Source organism: Oncorhynchus keta, chromosome 34 (assembly GCF_023373465.1).
Source record: "Oncorhynchus keta strain PuntledgeMale-10-30-2019 chromosome 34, Oket_V2, whole genome shotgun sequence".
Lineage (NCBI taxonomy): Eukaryota > Metazoa > Chordata > Actinopteri > Salmoniformes > Salmonidae > Oncorhynchus > Oncorhynchus keta.
Window position 1 is genome coordinate 70,663,470 of NC_068454.1, and position 23,741 is coordinate 70,687,210.

Here is a 23,741-nt window from a genome sequence, read left to right on the forward strand (position 1 = left end):
CCACTAGAGAATCCTCCTCACCTGGGGCACCAATCATAGTAGTGGACATAAACAGATTCCACTTCCTTTTGGCTCCACTAGAGAATCCTCCTCACCCGGGGAACCAATCATAGTAGTGGACATAAACAGATTCCACTTCCTTTTGGCTCCACTAGAGAATCCTCCTCACCCGGGGCACCAATCATAGTAGTGGACATAAACAGATTCCACTTCCTTTTGGCTCCACTAGAGAATCCTCCTCACCCGGGGCACCAATCATAGTAGTGGACATAAACAGATTCCACTTCCTTTTGGTTCCACTAGAGAATCTTCCTCACCCAGGGCACCAATTGTAGTAGTCCTATAGCCCTGTTTCCCCTGTGGGAGGGGCTTTTAGTATGCCAGACATGAGGAACAATTAATTGAAACTGAATTTGATATGAGACTTTTATTTACTACCGAGAGATATTGGGAGGAGAGAGAGGGGAGGAGGGAGGGATTAGATAGAGGAAGAAGAATAGGGATAGAGAGAGAGAGAGAGAGAGAGAGAGAGAGAGAGAGAGAGAGAGAGAGAGAGAGAGAGAGAGAGAAGAGAGAAGAGAGAAGAGAGAGAGAGAGAGGAACCATAATATGACATTTATAGTGTCTATTCATTTGGAATGTTTAATGCACATTTTTAATATTTTTTTTTCACTTTTGTTTATTATCTAGTTCACTTCCTTTGGCAATTTAAACATCTTTCCCATGCCAATAAATCCCTTTGAATTGAATGTAGAGAGAGGGAGAGAGAGAGAGAGAGAGAGAGAGAGAGAGAGAGAGAGAGAGAGAGAGAGAAACTATGAAAGTTAGACTTAATATGAATATGTTATGTGCTCAGGTCTAGATCTGTGATTCTAACCTTTGTGTTATCTGTATTCTATGCCTTTTGATGGACTGAGAGAGAATGCAAACACACACACACACACACACACACACACACACACACACACACACACACACACACACACACACACACACACACACACACACACACACACACACACACACACACACACACACACACACACTCATACAAGCAATGCAAACAAGCTGTGAATAGCCTCACAGTATAATTATGATTATGAATGAGACAGATGTGAAAAACTCATTAATTACCTCACACTGACAAATAACTAGTGTAAAGGTTCATGAAGCTAAATGACGGTATAATCAACCATAAGTAGCGAGTGCAACACTATATCCTGTTGATAACCTGTTCTACCCATCATCTGTCAAACACGTCTCTCTGGCTCTGCACACCTGCAATGGCTGGGGATCAGCTATATATGCATTATATTATAAACCCTTTTCCCCGTTCAGCAGAAACTGATTTTACACAACGCTGTTGTTGTTACTAAGGTAACAGGTGATGGGAATCTAAATAAAGGAATTGACAAATCAACCTTTCAAGCATATTTACTTTATTTCCTTTGGTTTCCTTAGTCAAAGCACAGACACTCAATTCGCTGAATTTCTTCACTGACCAACTTTGAAATCAAACCTGTTTCAAATATACACTAGATTACCAAAATTATGTAGACACTCATTCCAAAATCATGGCCATTAATATGGAGTTGGTCCCTCCTTTGTTGCTATAACAGTCTACACTCTTCTGAGGAGGTTTTCTACTAGATTTCAGAACATTGCTGCGGGTACTTGCTTCCATTCAGCCACAAGAGCATTAGTGAGGTCGGGCGCTGATGTTGGGTTGATTAGGCCTGGCTCGCAGTCGGCGTTCCAATTCATCCCAATGGTGTTTGATGGGGATGAGGTCAGGCTCTGTGCAGGCTATTCAAGTTTTTCCCACACCGATCTCAACAAACCATTTCTGTATGGACCTCGGTTTGTGCAAAGGGGCATTGTCATGCTTAAGTAGGAAAGGTGCCTTCCCCAAACTGTTGAATCATCCAGAATGTCATGGGTTCACAGAATAATCCAGAATGTCATGGGTCAAGCGCATCCTGACCGGTTGTATCACCACCTGGTATGGTAACTGCTCGGCATCTGACCGTAAGGCACGACAGAGGGTACTACGGCCCTGTACATCACTGGGGCCAAGCTTCCTGCCATCCAGGACTCCAAGACTCGTCACCCAAGTCATAGACTGTTTTCTCTGCTACCACACGGCAAGCGATAACGGAGCGTCAAGTCTCGGACTAAAAGCTCCTTAACAGCTTCTACCCCCAAGCCATAAGACTGCTGAACAATTAATCAAATGGCCACCAAATGATTTACATTGACCCCCCTTACCTGGACTAACCTGTACCCCTGCACATTGACTCAGTCGGGTGCCCCCTGTATATATCCTCATTATTGTTTTTTTTATTGTGTTTCTTCTTTATTATTCTTTACTTTAATTTATTTGGTAAATAAACTAAATATTGAACTGCACTGTTGGTTAAGGGCTTGTAAGTTTGCATTTGACGGTAAGGTCTAAACATGTTGTATTCGGCACATGTGACAAGTTTGATTTGATTGTATGCTGTAGCATTAAGATTTTTCTTCAACTGGAACTAAGGGGCCTAGCCCAAACCATGAAAAACAGCCCCAGACCATTATTCCTCCACCGCCAAACTTTACAGTTGGCACTATGCATTCGGGCAGGTACTGTTCTCCGGGCATCTGTTAAACCCAGATTCGTCCGTCGGACTGCCAGATGGTGATGCGTGATTCATTACTCCAGAGAATGCCTTTCCACTGCTCCAGAGTCCAATGGTTGTGAGCTTAACACCACTCCAGCCGATGCTTGGCATTGCGCATGGTGATGTTAGGCTTGTGTGGCAATGGAAACCCATTTCTTGAAGCTCCCGACAAACGGTTCTTGTGCTGATGTTCCTTCCAGGGACAGTTTGGAACTCGGTAGTTAGTGTTGCAACCGAGGACAGACAATTTTTACGCGCTACGTGCTTCAGCACTGGTCGGTCCCGTTCTGTGAGCTTGTGTGGCCTACCACTTCTCGACTGAGCCGTTGTTGCTCCTAGACATTTCCACTTCACAATAACAGCACTTACAGTTGACCATGGCTGCTCTAACAGGACAGAAATTAGACAAACTGACTTGTTGGAAAGGTAACATCCTATGACGGTACCACATTGAAAGTCACCGAGCTCTTCAGCAAGGCCATTCTACTGTGAATGTTTGTCTATGGAGATTGCATGGTTGTGTGCTTAATTTTAAACAACTGTCAGCAACGGGTGTTGCTGAAAAAGCCGAATCCACTATTTTGAAGAGGTGTCCACATACTTTTGTATATATAGTGTATATTTCATAAATAGGGTTTCTGTAGTATTAGTTGATTATTTTTTGGTTTATTTATTTAATTGTTCATCATCATTTCTAGTTTGACCATTTCTAACTGTAAGAGTTTAACTTTGATTAGGCAGTAGTCCTATGTGTCCCATGACTTTGATTAGGCAGTAGTCCTATGTGTTCCATGACTTTGATTAGGCAGTAGTCCTATGTGTTCCATGACTTTGATTAGGCAGTAGTCCTATGTGTTCCATGACTTTGATTAGGCAGTAGTCCTATGTGTTCCATGACTTTGATTAGGCAGTAGTCCTATGTGTTCCATGACTTTGATTAGGCAGTAGTCCTATGTGTTCCATGACTTTGATTAGGCAGTAGTCCTATGTGTTCCATGACTTTGATTAGGCAGTAGTCCTATGTGTTCCATGACTTTGATTAGGCAGTAGTCCTATGTGTTCCATGACTTTGATTAGGCAGTAGTCCTATGTGTTCCATGACTTTGATTAGGCAGTAGTCCTATGTGTTCCATGACTAGTTGATGACTTTGATTAGGCAGTAGTCCTATGTGTTCCATGACTTTGATTAGGCAGTAGTCCATGACTTTGATTAGTTCCATGACTTTGATTAGGCAGTAGTCCTATGTGTTCCATGACTTTGATTAGGCAGTAGTCCTATGTGTCCCATGACTTTGATTAGGCAGTAGTCCTATGTGTTCCATGACTTTGATTAGGCAGTAGTCCTATGTGTTCCATGACTTTGATTAGATTAGGCAGTAGTCCTATGTGTTCCATGACTTTGATTAGGCAGTAGTCCTATGTGTTCCATGACTTTGATTAGGCAGTAGTCCTATGTGTTCCATGACTTTGATTAGGCAGTAGTCCTATGTGTTCCATGACTTTGATTAGGCAGTAGTCCTATGTGTTCCATGACTTTGATTAGGCAGTAGTCCTATGTGTTCCATGACTTTGATTAGGCAGTAGTCCTATGTGTTCCATGACTTTGATTAGGCAGTAGTCCTATGTGTTCCATGACTTTGATTAGGCAGTAGTCCTATGTGTTCCATGACTTTGATTAGGCAGTAGTCCTATGTGTTCCATGACTTTGATTAGGCAGTAGTCCTATGTGTTCCATGACTTTGATTAGGCAGTAGTCCTATGTGTTCCATGACTTTGATTAGGCAGTAGTCCTATGTGTTCCATGACTTTGATTAGGCAGTAGTCCTATGTGTTCCATGACTTTGATTAGGCAGTAGTCCTATGTGTTCCATGACTTTGATTAGGCAGTAGTCCTATGTGTTCCATGACTTTGATTAGGCAGTAGTCCTATGTGTTCCATGACTTTGATTAGGCAGTAGTCCTATGTGTTCCATGACTTTGATTAGGCAGTAGTCCTATGTGTTCCATGACTTTGATTAGGCAGTAGTCCTATGTGTTCCATGACTTTGATTAGGCAGTAGTCCTATGTGTTCCATGACTTTGATTAGGCAGTAGTCCTATGTGTTCCATGACTTTGATTAGGCAGTAGTCCTATGTGTTCCATGACTTTGATTAGGCAGTAGTCCTATGTGTTCCATGACTTTGATTAGGCAGTAGTCCTATGTGTTCCATTTGACTTTGATTAGGCAGTAGTCCTATGTGTCCCATGACTTTGATTAGGCAGTAGTCCTATGTGTTCCATGACTTTGATTAGGCAGTAGTCCTATGTGTTCCATGACTTTGATTAGGCAGTAGTCCTATGTGTCCCATGACTTTGATTAGGCAGTAGTCCTATGTGTTCCATGACTTTGATTAGGCAGTAGTCCTATGTGTTCCATGACTTTGATTAGGCAGTAGTCCTATGTGTTCCATGACTTTGATTAGGCAGTAGTCCTATGTGTTCCATGATTCCACATCACACGTGTGACATTTTGCCACTGATAAGGTTGCACTATGCTCTTCTTCTCTGACACATTACATACATACAACACGAATAATCACACCCTGGAACCAATCGTAGTAGTGCTCACCAACAGATCACACCTCCTATAGCCTTGTTTCCCCTGTGGGATGGGCTCGTCTCTGCCAATATGTGTTTAGTATGCCAGACATAAAGAACATTTAATTGAAACAGAATTTGATGTGAGACTTTTATTTACTACGGTTGCGTGATCTATGAGTCGCCGATCGGGTTGAATTAAAAGGTACAAATCCACACACGCTCTGTCGGGCTCCCTGAGGATCAAAGGAGTCACAAATGAGGAGAGAAAGAGAGAGAGAGAGAGAGAGAGAGAGAGAGAGAGAGAGAGAGAGAGAGAGAGAGAGAGAGAGAGAGTGAATCAGCTTTGTTTGCACTATATAATAAACTATTTTCCCCATATAGCACAATCTGATTTGTCAGAGTTTTTTCACAGTGCTTCAAGTGCCCAATAATAAGGAGTTGTTACTAAGGTAACAGGTAACGGGGATCTAAATAAATGAATAGACTAGTCAACCTTTCAAGCTTATTATCTACTTTCTATGCTGTCTCTTCATATACTCTTCATCGCTGTTCAAGGTACAGACATTCAAGCAACTCTTTATCTTCATTAATTGACTTTGAAATCAGAATTATTTCAAATAAATGTCATAAACATCATATATACTCTAGTATTAATTGGGTATTTCACAATTGTTCATAATTATTTATAGTTTGACCATTTCCGATTCTTCGAGTTAAACTTTGATTAAGCAGTGAGCCTATGGGAAGTCTTCCATGACTCTACATGACACGTAGAGAGCACTGAGTGGGCCTCTTTGTTTTTTGCTCTAGGCGGTAGCCTCGTAGCATACTGGCCCAATCATTATAAAAATAAAATAAATGCTCAAATGAGCCAATATCATTGGGACACATTATTTTCATTGGGACACATAATCCATTTTAGAAGAATCAAGGTGATTTAGCATTCAAGGGTGAGTGACTCTCCAGATCAGCAGTATAAATACAGAAGTACTTTAATAAGCTTTGCTATACAGAGATAGCTAGCTAGCCTGTTTAGATTTTCTTTCCTCCCTCACTGTTTGAAATGAAAGCTGCTTCTCGTTCTCCATCTGCGGAGGATCACAACACGAGACAGGATCAGGAGGTGGCATGTAAGACCTTGTAGCGTGTAGCTAGCGTGTAATGTTGTCAGACACTTCCTGTGGCTCTGACCTCAGCCCTCCCCCCACACACACACACAAAGCGTGTCTGCACAAACACATGCACGCGCAGGCACGCATACACGGACACTGTGTTTATACGATTAATTGGGATTAAAACGCTGTTATCCGCTCATAATTCAATTTCCAGAGAAGAACTTTTCCCTCAGAATGTATTCAGGACCACATTGAAAATAATATAATCATGGTGAAAAATCAGTGTTGGATAATACTTTAATTTGTTGTCCTATGGACAGACAGGCAGACTAATAAAACAGTGTTAGGTGTTAATGGGCCCACTGCCTGATTATGATAATTACGCTCTTTCACAGTTGACAGAAGGTGAGAGGTTATACGCTGCTAACAGGCTGACAATAGCTACATTGTGCTCATTGTGTTAGATAACACATATTCCAATGACAAACATTGCAGCACTGAGAAAGAGGCCTATTCAGAGAGAGGAGATTACAGTTTATGTCTAACAGTGGTAGGGGGGCTAAAGGCCTGTCCACGTCCATTACAAACAAACCTTATTAGCATGCTGGGGCATTCATGTATGTTACAATTGATGTCCTCATGGGTGAATGTTTTACATTGGTAATTATTCTTGACTACTCGTTAGCCCCTATCTTTGTTGTATGAGAAGTTGTGGTTCTGCCTTCTTAACCTTTTACTGCAGTGGGCTGAATCAGGGTCACACAGTGTTTCTTGGTAGTCGTAAACATACCTACTTTGAAACCAAAGTATACACCTCACACACATTGTGATAAGGTGCGTCTAGGTGGTTGGTGTAGGATTCAGGCGCAGGAGAGCAGGGATGTCTGAGAAGTGTGTTTTAATAAGACCGTCCACCAACACAGGAATGGCACAATCGAAAAGGACAACGCCCTCGTTAACAGAGAACCCGTGCAAAACGCATGGAGGAACAAACAAAGTTCCGACACACTTTACGTAACCGTGAAAACAAATATCGGTAAATCCAACCGATCACATCACAATAAAAGACTAATCCCGCACAAACTTAGGCAGGCAACAGGTACAATTATACACACAGATATTAACACAAATGAAACCAGGTGTGAAAAAGAACCAAAGACAAAACAAACAGAAAAGGAAAAAGCGATCGGTGATGGCTAGCAGTCCCGCGACGCCGACCGCCGAGCGCCGCCCGAACAGGGAGAGGAGCCACCTTCGGTAGAAGTCGTGACACACATGGTTATGGGCTTAAAAAATAAGACACCTGTACCATGTCAGATATAGAGTTGAAATGTGTAATTGTTTTGTTAGCATCCCAATAATACACTTTAAATACATCACAGAAGACTGAAATATAACAAAGACGTTTGACAAAGAAACACCAGATTTCCGTCTGTTAAAAAAATATACATATACACCTAAATTATAGGCCAGTTTTATTGCTTCTTTAATCAGCACAACAGTTTTCAGCTGTGCTAACATCATTGCAAAAGGGTTTTCTAATGATCAATTAGCCTTTTAAAATGATAAACTTGGATGAACTAAACGTGCCATTGGAACACAAGAGTGATGGTTGCTGATAATGGGCCTCTGTATGCCAATGTAGATATTCCATTAAAAGTCAGCCGTTTCCAGCTACAATAGTCATTTATAATATTAACAATGTCTACACTGTATTTATGATCAATTTGATGTTATTTTAAAGGACAAAAAAATTGCTTTTCTTGGGTTCGCACCCAGGCTCTGTCGTAACAGGCCGCGACCGGGAGGTCCGTGAGGCGACGCACAATTGGCATAGCGTCGTCCAGGTTAGGGAGGGCCTGGCCGGTAGGGATAACCTTGTCTCATCGCGCACCAGTCATCGCGCACCAGCGACTCCTGTGGCGGGACGGGCGCAGTGCGCGCTAACCAAGGTTGCCAGGTGCACAGTGTTTCCTCCGGACACATCGGTGTGGCTGGCTTCCGGGTTGGATGCACACTGTGTTAAGAAGCAGTACGGCTTGGTTGGGTTGTGTATCGGAGGATGCATGACTTTCAACCTTCGTCTCTCTCGAACCCGTACGGGAGTTGTAGCGATGAGACAAGATAGTAGCTACTAACAATTGGATACCACGAAATTGGGGAGAAAAAGGGGGTAAAAATTAAAAAATTAAAATATATATTTTTTTGCTTTTCTTTCAAAAACAAGGACATTTCTAAGTGACCTACATTCCACCCATGAGGCCACTAATCATTTGACTGCATGAATGAGCTTCAGCAGGGTATTTGATTTAAACGTAAAATGTTCAATTCTCTGTTAGGTTTATAGTAGCTTTATAGAAGCTTTTAGGTCACCTTTGTCAGTGTCTTCTCTCTCTTTGTCTGTTTGTCTCTTTCTCTCTCTCTCTCTCGCTCTCTTTCTCTTTCTTTCTCTCTCTCACCACCTGCTCTGATTTCTAGATGTTCTTAATTGGTTTACTAAATCTTTCCCTCTTTCAAATACTATACATCAAATACTTTCTGAGTACACTGCACAGAGGTCATGTCCGCTTCAAAGTTAAACTTCAGTTGGCTTTGCCAGACTACCCATCATGCATCGCACCTTTATGCCCTTAAATGCCCTCCTTTTAGCTGGCTCAACACCACTCCTCTGACTAGGTTATAAACAGAGAGAGGAGGAGAGAGGAGAGTTGCTGATAGATAGATAGAGAGTGTTTAAAAGGACCAATATAGGAGACAAGAGAGAAAGAGAAAGCTAGTGAAGAAGATAGAAAGTGTTGGAGGGAGAGAGAGAGAAAAACGAGACGGAGAAAGAGGGGGAGAAAGAGAGAGAAAGAGTCATCTCTTTGAGTTGGGTAGCAGATCATTAGGCTAGTCGGCTATATTATTGATCCCTTTCAATTCCCTGACGTAAGATTGTTGTAGTGGTCAGAGAATAATCTCACCAAACCAAAGCAATCAGTTATACCACTCGGTATGTACAGTGCATTCAGAGAGTATTAAGACCCGTTGACTTTTTCCACATTTTGTTACGTTACAACCTTATTCTAAAAATGTATTCAATTGTTTATTTTTATCATCAATCTACACCAATACCCCATAATGACAAAGCAAAAATAGTTTAAAAAAATAATATTTTTCCTAAGAAAAAATAATAAACTGAAATATGACATTTACATAAGTTTTCAGACCCTTTACTCAGTACTTTGTTGAAGAACCTTTGGCAGCGATTACAGCCGTTAGACTGTATGATGCTACAAGCTTGGCACACCTGTATTTGGGGAGGTTCTTCCATTCTTCTCTGCAGATCCTCACAAGCTCTGTCAGGTTGGATGGGGAGTGTCGCTGCACAGCTATTTTCAGATCTCTCTAGAGATTTTCAATCGGGTTCAAGTCCGGGCCCTGGCTGGGCCACTCAAGGACATTCAGAGTCTTGTCCCGAAGCCACTCCTGTGTTGTTTTGGCTGTGTGCTTACCGTCATTGTCCTGTTGGAAGGTGAGCCTTCACCCCAGTCTGGAGCAGGTTTTCAGCAAGGATCTCTCTGTACTTTGCTCCATTCATCTTTCCCTCGATCCTGACTAGACTCCCAGTCCCTGCCGCTGAAAAACATCCCCACAGGTTTCCTTCAGGCGTGACGCTTGGCATTCAGGCCAAAGAGTTCAATCTTGGTTTCATCAGACCAGAGAGTCTCATATCTCATGGTCTGAGAGTTCTTTAGGTGCCTTTTGGGAAACTCCAAGTGGACTGTCATGTGCCTTTTACTGAGGAGTGGCTTCAGTCTGGCCACTCTACCATAAAGGCCTGATTGGTGGAGTGCTGCAGAGATGGTTGTTCTTCTGGAAGGTTCTCCTATCTACACAGAGGAACTCTGGAGCTCTATCCCAGTGACCATCGGGTTCTTTGTCACCTCCCTGACCAATGTCCTTCTCCCCCGATTGCTCAGTCTTGGTGGCTCCAAACTTCTTACATTTAAGAATGGAGGCCAATTGGTATTGGGGACCTTCAATGCTGCACTATTTTCTTGGTACCCTGCCCCAGATCTGTGCCTCGACACAATCCTGTCTCGGAGCTTCCTTCAACCTCATGGCTTGGTTTTTGCTCTGACATGCACTGTCAACTGTGGGACCTTATATAGACAGGTGTGTGCCTTTCCAAATCATGTCCAATCAATTCAATTTAACACAGGTGGACTCTAATCAAGTTGTAGAAACATCTCAAGGATGATCAATAGAAACAGGATGCACCTGAGCTCAATTTGAGTCTCATAGCAAAGAGTCTGAGTACTTATATAAATAAGGTATTTATTTAAAAAAATGTTTTATACATTTGTAAAAATGTCTAAAATCCTGTTTCCGCTTTGTCATTATGGGGTGTAGATTGATGAGAATAAGGCTGTAACGTAACAACATGTAGGAAAAGTCAAGGGGCCTGAATACTTTCCGAATGCAATGTATATGATGTTTTGCTACTTCTAATGTATGTTGGATAGCCTCAGTGTGTCACAAAGCCTTTCACCTCACAGCCTCAGACTGAAGAGATTTTTCAAGGTCTAAGACTTTCAGATATTACTCTAAAACACCCACATATTCATTATTGGGAGAAAGACAATAGAGATGCAGCTTGACCCACTAAAGAATCCAATATTGGACTATGTCTCAATGCAATGTCAGTAATTCATTAGTTCTAATGTCGGTCTCTCTTGGTTTGTGTTTGGATGAGTCAGTGTGAAAGGAAAGCGTATGTGTGGGTTTGAAAAACAGACCGCCATGCACAGTCATTCACTCTCAGTCTGTATAGTACCACAGCTCCATTTCCATGGTGCTACACACATACTTAAACAGGGCTTCCAGATTCTAACAGCTTGGTGGCTTATTTGACTGAGATCTTGTGGAATAGAAGACACTTTTGCTGCTTTTAGAGAAGATAAAGGCCCAGTAGACCTAGTGCACACTATTTCTGACCTGCTGTGTGCGCATGCCTATGTGTGTGTGTGTGTGTGTGTGTGTGTGTGTGTGTGTGTGTGTGTGTGTGTGTGTGTGTGTGTGTGTGTGTGTGTGTGTGTGTGTGTGTGTGTGTGTGTGTGTGTGTGTGTGTGTGTGTGTGTGTGTGTGTGTGTGTGTGTGTGTGTGTGTGTGTGTGTGTGTGTGTGTGTGTGTGTGTGTGTGTGTGTGTGTGTCCCTCTTGAATTGAGTCCCTATTGAATTGAGTCCCTCTCGAATTGAGCCATAATGTACTTTTTTGAACCATTCTTTCATCAAGGTTTCATCATTAAACGGAGCCCTGTATAGCACCCTACAGTAGGTGTGCTCAGGCACTGTCAGATACTATATGTAACAGCTAGATTGTCTGTGACTGTCTAAAAGCACAACATTGTCAATAAATGGCAGTGGCTGATATGAATTCTGAATATGTAGAGGCTGTTATAGACTGAGAATGAGAAGTGTTTGGGGGCGAAGGGTGATATTATAACCCTCTTTTACAGTATCTTTACCAATAGCAGTGGTGTAAAGTACTTAAGTAAAAATACTTTAAAGTACTACTTAAGTAGGTTTTTCTGGTGTCTGTACTTTACTATTTATATTATTGACAAGTTTTACTTTAACTTCACTATATTCCTAAAGAAAATAATGTACTTTTTAATCCATACATTTTCCATGTCATCCAAAAGTACTTGTTACATTTTGAATGCTTAGCAGGACAGGAAAATGACCCAATTCACGCACTTATCAAGAGAACATCTCTGGGAATCCCTATTGCCTCTGATTCGGTGGACTCATGAAACACAAAAGCTTCATTAGCAAATGATGTCTGCGTGTTGTAGTGTGAACTTGGCTATCTGTAAATAGTACCAAAAACAGAAAATTGGGCTGTCTGGTTTGCAAAATATAAGCAATTTTAAATTATTTATACTTTTACTTGTACTTTTGATACTTAAGTATATTTTTTCAATTACATTTACTTTTGATACTTAAATATACTTAAAACCAAATACTTTTAGACTTTTACTCAAGTAGTATTTTACTGGGTGACTTTCACTTTTACTTGAGTCATTTTTTAGTAATTTTTTTAAACTTTTTATTTTTTTAAGTATGACATTTGAGTACTTTATCCACCACTGACCAATAAATGCTACTATATGTGTTAGCACATTCTTCTCATAAAATCTCTGAGCCAGTAAAATGTGTGAAAGCTGGTTGAGATCCAACATGATTTTGTTTGTACCGTGGCATGCCACAATTACATGGTAAACAACACCTGTTTGATAATATATTCTCTGCCTGATTTTACTGAGAGAGATGGGGGTAGAGGGAAGAGAGGGTTAGAAAGAGAGAGAGACATGAGAGAGAGATATAGTAGATAAAGGGTGAGTGGGGTAGAGAAAAAGAGAGAGTGAGAGTGAGAGGCAGCGAACGAGAAAGGGAGGGGAAGAGAGGATCCAGAGCGTGAAAGAGGACATTAGTAATCTCCCCAGCTGTTCGTACTAACAAAGAGGATGTGCTGGCTCCTGTTCTTTTGTGTCAGTTTATCAGCATCTCTGATCTTATTTACAAAGCATCTGGTGGCCTGAGAGCCAGGGACAGGGACAGGGACAGGGACAGGGACAGGCCCCCAGCCAGCATGTTCAGCCTTAGAGGAGAGGAGGGGAGGACTGAGTCAGAGATATGGAGGATTATCTCTTATTATGGTCATGCTTCCATCACTCCATGTACCTTGTGCCACATTTCTGAGACTGCATCCCAATACACATCCCACACACACACACACACACACACACACACACACACACACACACACACACACACACACACACACACACACACACACACACACACACACACACACACACACACACACACACACACACACTCTCTCTCACACACACACACATATGCACACATATACACACATATACACACATATACACACACACACACACACACACACACACACACACACACACACACACACACACACACACACACACACAACACACACACAACCACAGACACACACCCCTCCTGGTTTTAGCAGCAGTGATCCTTCCCCCTCTGTTCCCCTCCCTCTCTCCTGTAGCCAGTGTGTGTCCAGGCACGTCAGGCTTTGAGCATATCTCACACATCAAGCACACTCACAGAAAGGCCTTATCAGAGTGGAAAAGATACTAATCCTTACCTCCAGAGACTGATCCAGTGTTCGTCCACCCCTGTCCTCTCTCCAACCTAACAGGTGGAGCCCTATGTGATGTTCAAGAAGTCAGACAAGCCCCTTTACGGTAACGACCGCTTTGAGGGTTACTGCATCGACCTGCTGAGGGAGCTGGCTAGCATCCTGGGGTTCACCTACGAGTTGCGTCTGGTGGAGGACGGCCGCTACGGGGCCCAGGACGAGACCACGGGCCAGTGGAACGGCATGGTCAAGGAGCTGATCGACCACGTGAGTCTGGACCTACCTCACTACTCGGAAATGATCTATGTAAATGATTCAAGTTTAAATACCTGGTTCCTGACCTGGTGTACAGCAAGGATTATGTCTTGACTTGTTTCCACTGCAGAGCTTATTAAAACAAACAAGCACACACACACACACACACACACACACACACACACACACACACACACACACACACACACACACACACACACACACACACACACACACACACACACACACACACACACACACACACACACACACACACACACACACACACACACACACACACACACACACACACACACACACACACACACACTCTCACACATACACACTGCCCACGGACTATATCATTAAGTTTGACAAAGTAAGACCAGGATTGTATAAGCTGTGCACAGGCAGGCAGAAAAATAACAGGCTCGCCGCAGCCAATGCTCAATATCTGACCCCATTAAATAACACTGCATCGCCCTCAACTGTGGTACACTGGACCGACGGCCATGTTTGTTTTGATCATGCGGAGGCTGAAGGGAGAGGGATCCCAGGGATTTGACACACACAGGGCACAATTCCTGTGAGGTGATTGGAGCGTTGGCCGTTATGTAGATATAGACCCACCTATCAATTCAATTCAATTCAATTCAAGGGGCTTTATTGGCATGGGAAACATATGTTAACATTAGTGAGGTAGATAATATACAAAAGTGAAATAAACAATAAAAATGAACAGTAAACATTCCACTCACAGAAGTTCCAAAAGGATAAAGACATTACAAATGTCCTATTATGTATATATATATATATACAGTGTTGTGACGATGTACAAATGGTTAAAGTACAAAAGGGAAAGTAAACCTCTAGACAGCAGATGATGTATCCCAAATGGCACCCTATTTCCTACATGCTGTAGTGCACTACTTTTGACCAGAGCTCTAACGTAGTGCACTTTATAGGGAATAGGGCGGCATTTGGGACTTATATATACTGTAGGCAGGCAGGATCTGTGGTGGACAAAACAGACAGTAATTGGCCTGGACAACCCTTCACAGGAGTATACTAGCTCGGCTCACCAGGACATGGTGAATTGAGCTGAAGAAGCTGAACATATCCAATCAAATGGAGTTGAAGGAAATCACTGGTGTCCTCTGACTAATGCTTCGAGTCATAGAACTAGAGTACTGTAGATGCACCTGGATACATTCAGTTGACATAGGACCTATTCATGAGCTACATGAAGTGATCTAAATCGTATTGCGTCACGTCATGTGGCCCTGAATGACATGGAACAGATATAGACAGACAACTCGTATGACTACAGATGATGTCCTGTTTAATATCAGAAATAGTTCTTCATACATTATAGTGGCTGGGACCAAACCACCTCATTCAATCTAGATTGATGTATGACAACCTTGATGGTGACAAACAGGATATTTTATTGTGAAATGATGTTGCTGACCTTGCTGTCAGTGTTTAGCATGTACCTGTGTCACAATGGAGCTGCAGATTGATCAACCACACAGAGGTTTAACCCCACATAGAGAGACCGGATTGGTTGGGACGTTTCGGATGTGATTGAAAGGTCACGTTCAACATACTGTATTAACATGAAAGAAGGACTCACACTCTGAGCCATGGCAGAGGGATACGTATGGATGGAATATGAGTGATGAGGCTGTGGAAGAATGAAGATAAAAAAGTAGAACCCCTGATTCGGTGTTGTGAAGAAATAGGGTTGTTATGAAATAACAATCAGAGACACGATATAAAATGTAGTTGTCTGTGTTCTTATGAGTATGGCGATGGTTGAACATTATCTTAATTTCTGGGAACAATTTCTTCCATCGCTCACGCCCTCCCTCCTCTACCTAGACACTCCTCTGCCCGAGTGACTGTGGTCGATAGGACCATCCATCCTCTGGGGTAGAGGGAGGGGGGGTTGCCTTAGTTTAGGTTCAACATCAGACAAGGAAAGGATGTATGTGAGATGGAGGCATAGAAAGAGCGTATAAAAAGGGAGGGAGGTTGTGAGGGAGAGAGTGTGTGGAGGAGCGAGTGAGAGAGAGGGAGAGAAAGACAGAGTGGGAGAGAGAGACGGAGAGGGAGAGAGAGAGAGAGAGAGAGGGAGAGAGAGACTGAGAGTGAGGGAGAGAGAGAGAGGGAGAGAGAGAGAGAGAGAGAGAGAGGGAGAGAGAGAGAGAGAGAGAGAGAGAGAGAGAGAGAGGGAGAGAGAGAGAGAGAGAGAGAGAGAGAGAGAGGAGAGAGAGAGAGAGAGAGAGAGAGAGAGAGAGAGAGAGAGAGAGAGAGAGAGAGAGAGAGAGAGAGAGAGAGAGAGAGAGAGAGAGAGAGAGAGAGCAATAGCTAGAGCTAGAAGGGCTCTAAATTTCCTCCTAAGTGCCGTGGGACAGACTCTGTGATGTGTAAAGGCCCTGTTTTCTTAATTTGATTGGCTCTAAACGCTTCCTGCGTCTCTGACTTACAGCCTATCCTTCTTCCCTTTTATGTTGTCTGTTGACAGAAAGCTGATCTGGCAGTGGCTCCCCTGGCCATCACCTACGTGAGGGAGAAGGTCATCGACTTCTCCAAGCCCTTCATGACACTGGGGATAAGTATCCTCTACCGCAAGCCCAACGGAACCAACCCTGGGGTCTTCTCCTTTCTCAACCCCCTCTCACCTGATATCTGGATGTATATTCTGCTGGCTTACTTGGGTGTCAGTTGTGTGCTGTTTGTCATAGCCAGGTAACATGTCAGTTCCAGTGATCACCGAAAATTAATTGACACACTATTATATGCCAACGTCTTAATTATTTAACCTTGCTCCATCTGACTAACAGGATAACCTCTCTGTGATTATGTTACGATCTTGACACTAAGTGGACAATATCTGATAGTTTATCGTCACCTACTTACTCAGATGACACAGACTTTATAGCCAAGCCCCATACTGAAAAACTCAGAAACACATTCACTCAAACGTTTAATAATGCAACCAACTTTGAAGAAAAAGGTACATAGATAAAAGTCTATATATCTGGGGAAAGTAGATTTTCCAACACACGAAGACAGTTCCCTATGGTTCCCTTTCAGCCTTCTCTCCCAGTATAATGGAGGGAGGTCTGAGTGTTCCCTATCGGCAGGCTGCTCTAGAGAGGCAGCAGGCAGCTGCTGTTAAGTGATTCCTGGGAAGTCTCTGTGTCTCCACACATCACTGCTGTTCCCCGGTCTGCCACAACTATCTGCTGCTCAGGAGATAATACACACAAACACAAACCTTACGATCAGAAAAGTTAAACCAGCCGTTTCAGGACTGTGTGTATGTAGGGTACCAGTCAAAAGTGTGGACACACCTACTCATTCCAGGGTTTTTCTTTATTTTTACTATTTTCTACATAGTGAAGACATCAACAGTATGAAATAACACATATGGAATCATGTAATAACCAAAAAAGTGTTAAACAAATCAAAATATATTTTATATCTGAGGTTCTTCAAAGTAGCCACCCTTTGCCTTGATGACAGCGTTGCACACTTTTGGCATTCTCTCAACCAGCTTCACCTGGAATGCTTTTCCAACTTATGCTTGGCTGCTTTTCCTTCACTCTGCGGACTAACTCATCCCAAACCATCTCAATTGGGTTGAGGTCGGGTGCGTGTGGAGGCCAGGTCATCTGATGAAACACTTCGTTATATCGATATATATAAAATAAAGAAAAACCCTTGAGTGAGTGCAGTAGGTGTGTCCAAACATTTGACTGGTACTGTATGTGTGTATGTATGTGTGCTCATTGGTGTGAATGGCTGCTGCCCCCCCCTGTTGTCTCCAGTGTCTCAAAGTCACTATTGTCTTTTCTTTTCTCCACCATGCCTCAAAAATACCGGGTCATAGAATCTACATAGGAATAATATCAGCACAGTAAGAACTTGCTAGTTATGACAGTGACTTAGAAAAAGGACAGAGGTGGCTGACAATTTAAAAAGCTTGATAATTTATAAGGTTCATCACTTGTTTGTCCAGTATAGAGAGAGTGGGTTTTTGTAGGATTATTGGAGAACTGAAGAGAGGGTATGAAGAGTGAGGATGTTATGTTTGTTGTCAGGAGGCGAGGTCAGCTGGTGTGTGTTAGATCTTGAGGTCAGCTGGTGTGTGTTAGATCTTGAGGTCAGCTGGTGTGTGTTAGATCTTGAGGTCAGCTGGTGTGTGTTAGATCTTGAGGTCAGCTGGTGTATGTTAGATCTTGAGGTCAGCTGGTGTGTGTTAGATCTTGAGGTCAGCTGGTGTGTGTTAGATCTTGAGGTCAGCTGGTGTGTGTTAGATCTTGAGGTCAGCTGGTGTGTGTTAGATCTTGAGGTCAGCTGGTGTATGTTAGATCTTGAGGTCAGCTGGTGTGTGTTAGATCTTGAGGACAGCTGGTGTGTGTTAGATCTTGAGGTCAGCTGGTGTGTGTTAGATCTTGAGGTCAGCTGGTGTATGTTAGATCTTGAGGTCAGCTGGTGTGTGTTAGATCTTGAGGTCAGCTGGTGTGTGTTAGATGTTGAGGTCAGCTGGTGTGTGTTAGATCTTGAGGTCAGCTGGTGTGTGTTAGATCTTGAGGTCAGCTGGTGTGTGTTAGATCTTGAGGTCAGCTGGTGTGTGTTAGATCTTGAGGTCAGCTGGTGTGTGTGTTGTCAAACTCATCAGGATTACAAGTTATCAGCATCTGACCTTGTGCATACGTTGAGTCAGCATAGCCCTCTGATACCTAATAACTGGCTGTGTCTGAAATGGCACCATATTTCCTATATGATGCACTACTTTTGGTCTGGGCCCATGGGGCTCTGGTCAAAAGAAGTGCACTATATAAGGAATAGGGTGCCACTTCAGATGCAGTCACTGGTCCACTGGTGGAGAAACAAGGTATTTAATACAAGATAACACCAGTATAAACACAATACTATGGTGCGGGAAAAATACAGGTAGCACGAAATAAATGGGCGTAACAACAAAACCCGGCAACAAAATACCAGCCGTCAGATTCAGGCTTCACAATACAACAAACACGCACACAAACATGGGGGAAACCAGAGGGTTAAATAATGAACATGTAATGGGGGAATTGAAACCAGGTGTGTAAAAAAACAAAGACAAAACAAACGGAAAATGAAAAGTGAATCGGTGATGGCTAGAAGGCCGGTGACGTCGACCGCCGAACGCCACTCGAACAAGAAGAGAGAAGAAGTCGTGACAGAACGCTAACATTTTATTGAAATATTCAATCATGATGTAGTGTAGAAGATTTAAATGTCATTTAGCGTTTACATGTGATAAACTGTTTTGTGTTGATATTTTATTTTGATGGATACCATATTGGTTAATATGATTTTTGACCAGTAGTAGTGCATTTCATTCTTATATTGTCATCTTGACCTGAGAGGCTGGATATTATTATTGAAATAAGAGCAATGGCATTGTGGATTGTGTAATGCTAAGCAAAGTACGTTTGAATGTGTTGTGTATCTTTTGTTTGCTTTGTTCAGGCTTAGTTCTCAGGCATGGGAAAGTAGTGCAGTTTGACATTTTAACATTTACATTTTTTTTATTTATTATTATAAATTTGTTTACCCCTTTTTCTCCCCAATTTCGCAGAGCTACTATTTTGTCTCCCGAGCTCGGGAGAGACAGTTATCATGTGTTCATCTTAAGATAGCTAGGTAGGACAACTGGTGCATATCACAGTCCCTATAGTACGTATGCTTTTATTCAATAAAGTAGCAAACATCAGAGCTAGTAAGAGGGAAAATCTTAAGTAGCTAGTGTTAGTTCACAAAATGCTTTTTAAAGTAGCAAGGTGTGTGAGGGGGGGAGTACCAGTGTTAGTTCACAAAATGTTTTTTTTGTGTGGGTTTGTGAGCCTGGGGGGGGCAGTTCCTCTTGCTGTTCCATAGACAAGCACCATGGTCTTGTAACCAAACCTGACTAGGGCCGGCGTTTGAGGCACGCTGGAGAAGAAGACAAAGAAAAGTTGATGTTAACTCTAAGACTTTTGGGGGAGCGTAACTCTTTCAGTTGTACACCCAAAACAGTTTTACAGTTAATACACGTGTGTTTTCCAATGTTACTGGCGATATGATCACGCAAGAGAATAAAACGCTGCAACTGGCATCTAAGTTGGTTCAGAATATGCACCTATCTTTTTAAATGATCACAGTAAGTAAGTGTTGTTGGGTAAGTGTTCAAATATCCCTGTCACTCTGTTTAGACACTAGGCATGGTAGGCCTTCGGTAGCATGCATGTACTGTACAGTGTAGTTGCACAAACTCAGTCGTTCTCTGGAAAGGTAACTAAGCTAACTGTACATATATATGTGTGTGTACACATTTTATCTATGTATGCTTATGTGTGTGCTTTGTATGTGTGAGGGGGTTTAATGCTAATGTGTGTGTGTGTGTGTGCTGTATGGTGACATTATAAGGACTGGTTTAGGCTCCCCCGAGGCAAAGTCATCTACATGCCATATTTAGAAACACTGTCAGGATACAGTGGGAAAACCAGGACATTACTGTATTTACATGATTTACCCTTCTCATATCACCAGCTGTTTGTTGTTGTTGTTGTGTCAGGTGTTGTTGTTGTGGTAGGCGTTATTGTTGTTGTTGTCCTCTAATATCTTTCCTACGCTGTTCCTTCTTCCTTTGTTATGTAGGTGATGAAATGAAACATCTGAAACAGTCTCCCACCTCCAAACCATCTCTGTGCATTATCGCCTTGTTACAGTTTGGGGAATCTCATTTCCTACCTCCTCCTTATCAAAAAGATAAAAACTTGCAGAGGAGCGAATGAGCTCTCTTATCGTCAACAATTTATCCAAACATGTATGCAGGATTCTCTCTCTTTCTGTCGGCCAATCTTTTAATGATGTGGTCTCCGACTATTGTTACATCCTGATGTCACATGCTTGGTGGATAGAAGACTGCCTCAATACAACACAGTCTCTCCTTCGTTTGTGTTACTGTTAAACAGAGTACATCATTTGTTCAATACACAGTCTATCACCATCTGCTTCGTTAGCTGCAACATGTTACAACATGCTTGTGTAACAGGCACATTTCCTATCCCTTATTCTATCAACATTTGTAGAAGGGGAACGGATGTAATGGAATTTCAATTTGACTCTTCTGCATTTCTCCTCCATGACTACAATGAGAGTCTCAGTGTGCTCTCAAAAGACCCATGTAAAACAATTTGTCGGCCTCTCAATGCTACACTACAGATATAGATTTTTGATCATCCTGGAAATAGAAGCAAACAACAGCATTTGACTGAGCTTTTCTGATTGGTTGCATGGTTTGTGTATAGACAGACATATATAAATATATATTTTCTCAAGCCGTATGGAATAGTCTACGGCAACAGCCCCAGCTGTTGATGGCTTGGAAGGTCATATAAAGCCTATAGAGATATATAGCCTTGTCTTTTCCCCAGTCATTTAGAATTGAAGAGACTAGACCTGCAACAGCCCCTTTCTAGCGCTCTCTCTGTGTTCATTCTTCTCCCCTGACATTGGTGTTATCAGGCGTATCATCTGTTGAGTTTTCAGCAGGATGATCCTATAAAATGATAAAAGCCTGCCATTGTTTCTTCTCTGCTGCTGAGTTCCCTTCTTGCCTGCCTGTCTGCCCTCCACCCTCTCCCTCTTCCTCTCTCTCCGCTCAGCGGTGACCTTACTCAAAGTTTCTCCCTCTGCGGCTCTGATGACCTGAGATAACGTAAGGGTGGTGTAATTGGATCAAACTGACAGCTAACTGAACGGGATGGGGCTGGCAGAGTGGACGGGCAGCTCCACCTTCAGAGGCAGGTTAAGCTGCTGCTAGTGGTTCTCCTCGTACGGCGATGAGAATGTTTTAATTTTCCCACCGCGGTGAGGTAACTCCCTGCCTGTTACCCCACCCTCTCCTCAGGCCAGCTACGGATGTAGGATGACAAGCTGGCTCATCCGTGTTCTCATCCATGTTCCTGGCGTGGGGTAATTGGCTTTGCTCAGAGGGATCTCCACTAAGGGGGTCCAGCCGGGGGCACCAGTCACTAGTCACATACGTCTTGCCAAGGTCACAGTTCACATGAACACAATTTGGAATTGCAAACTGACAAGCAAGCAAATCTGGGGCAAATTGAGTAGACAGATTGATTTAGGGCCAAGGATTGTGTTAAAGCAAGGAACGGTGGGATCTAAAGGACGTTCAGCGGTCTTGGAGCTGGACTAGAATACCTCCTTGAGTGTGACATGGGGGATAGGGAGCGTGCACTAAACACATTATAATGGCCAAGCCCATTATTCATGACATTGGTGCATGTTCTGATGCTGTCATATTATCAATACTGTAATATGTCTTAATGCTATCACCAATATGTCGCAATATATAGCTGTCACCAATATATAACTTTATATCTAAGCCACCAAGAAAAAAAAATGATACCAACCTGACAAGTAACCATGCTGGATTGTCTACGATTCCACAACTACAGCACAACCAAATGGGGTCGGGATGCTTAATTGTAGCCCAATCAACCTTTACTAATGTAATGTCACTTTTATTTAACGTGAATAAATGGGAAATCTCATTGCTTGAGGAGTGAGCTGAGCTGAAGTTGAAACAGGTAAAAAAGAGTGGGAGTGAAGATATTGCACAGACAGACAGGCAGGCAGGCAGAAGAGATGTCAATTGTAGACAGACAGACAGACTAATAGACAGACAGACTTTTATTTAACAGACATAAAGGGAAATCTCTTTGCTTGGAGGACGTGAGCTGACGGCTGGGACGGACCAGAGCGGAGACAGACAGACAGACAGACAGACAGACAGACAGACAGACAGGCAGGCAGGCAGGCAGACAGGCAGACAGACAGACAGACAGACAGGCAGGCAGGCAGGCAGGCAGACAGACAGACAGACAGACAGACAGACAGACAGACAGACAGACAGACAGACAGACAGACAGACAGACAGGCATGATGGAAATGAACTATTTGATGTATTGAATGTTAATGCCATCTGTAGATTATAAGGATTATTAATGCTTTTCTCAAGTGACAATTAAATTATTTTCTGATCCCATCGATTTAATTCTGGAGTAATTTGCCTTTGATATGAGCATGTCAATGTGAGCAGTGTGTTTTGGGCTGACAAGTGGTGAGAAGACGTTCCACAGTCCCACGGGCTGTTTAAATTCTTCATCTGTCATCTAGTTGAGATGATACAGTTGAAGAGATAATAACAAAGCAGACCTGGGTGACATATAAAGTGATGATGTACGTCATCTTGCTGTTTGTCAGCTTTTGTTCATTTAACCGACACGTTAAGCTCTAATTGATTAATTGTCCTAACAACAACTAAAATATATTAGCGTACAAAAACAATTTCTACCGTTACCTTGCAGGGCAATATTTGGGGATATTTTCCCAATATGAAGATGCAAATGTATCACATCTTGTTGTTGTGATCAATGACTAACTAACTTTTGTTTCTCTTCCCTATCTCTCCAGGTAGGCCAAGTCAAGCCAGTACTGGTCTGTAACACTGTCTGTCTATTCTATTAGTGCTGAACACAAGTGAAATAAACGTGTGTATGTGTGTGTTCTCTGTCGATTGCCACAGGTTTAGTCCCTACGAGTGGTATAACCCCCACCCCTGCAACCCCGACTCAGATGTAGTGGAAAACAATTTCACCCTGCTAAATAGTTTCTGGTTCGGAGTTGGAGCTCTCATGCAGCAAGGTAGACGCCTCTGCCTGCCCCCCTTTAGCACACAGCCCACTATTTTCCTGGGGGAACAAACGTGCTCTTAACCAGGCCCACGACCATGCATGGGGGCCTCTGTGCATGTAGCTGGAAGCAGACTGACTGACTGGTTTGGTTGCGTCTGTCTGTCCACAGTGTGCTGTGGATTGGCTGGG

At 42.7% G+C, this 23,741-nt stretch overlaps 1 protein-coding gene across 2 annotated transcripts in view; it reads left to right on the plus strand.

Moving 5' to 3' along the window:
* The window catches only part of LOC118367642 (glutamate receptor ionotropic, kainate 2), a 273,598-nt gene that overhangs the window by 165,752 nt on the left and 84,105 nt on the right, over positions 1 to 23,741 (plus strand). For both annotated transcript variants that reach the window (XM_052494598.1, XM_052494599.1), the window contains exons 11-13: positions 13,603 to 13,809; positions 16,328 to 16,551; positions 23,444 to 23,562. In XM_052494598.1, the coding sequence (XP_052350558.1) occupies positions 13,603 to 13,809; positions 16,328 to 16,551; positions 23,444 to 23,562 (550 nt within the window). The remainder of the gene's footprint in view (positions 1 to 13,602; positions 13,810 to 16,327; positions 16,552 to 23,443; positions 23,563 to 23,741) is intronic.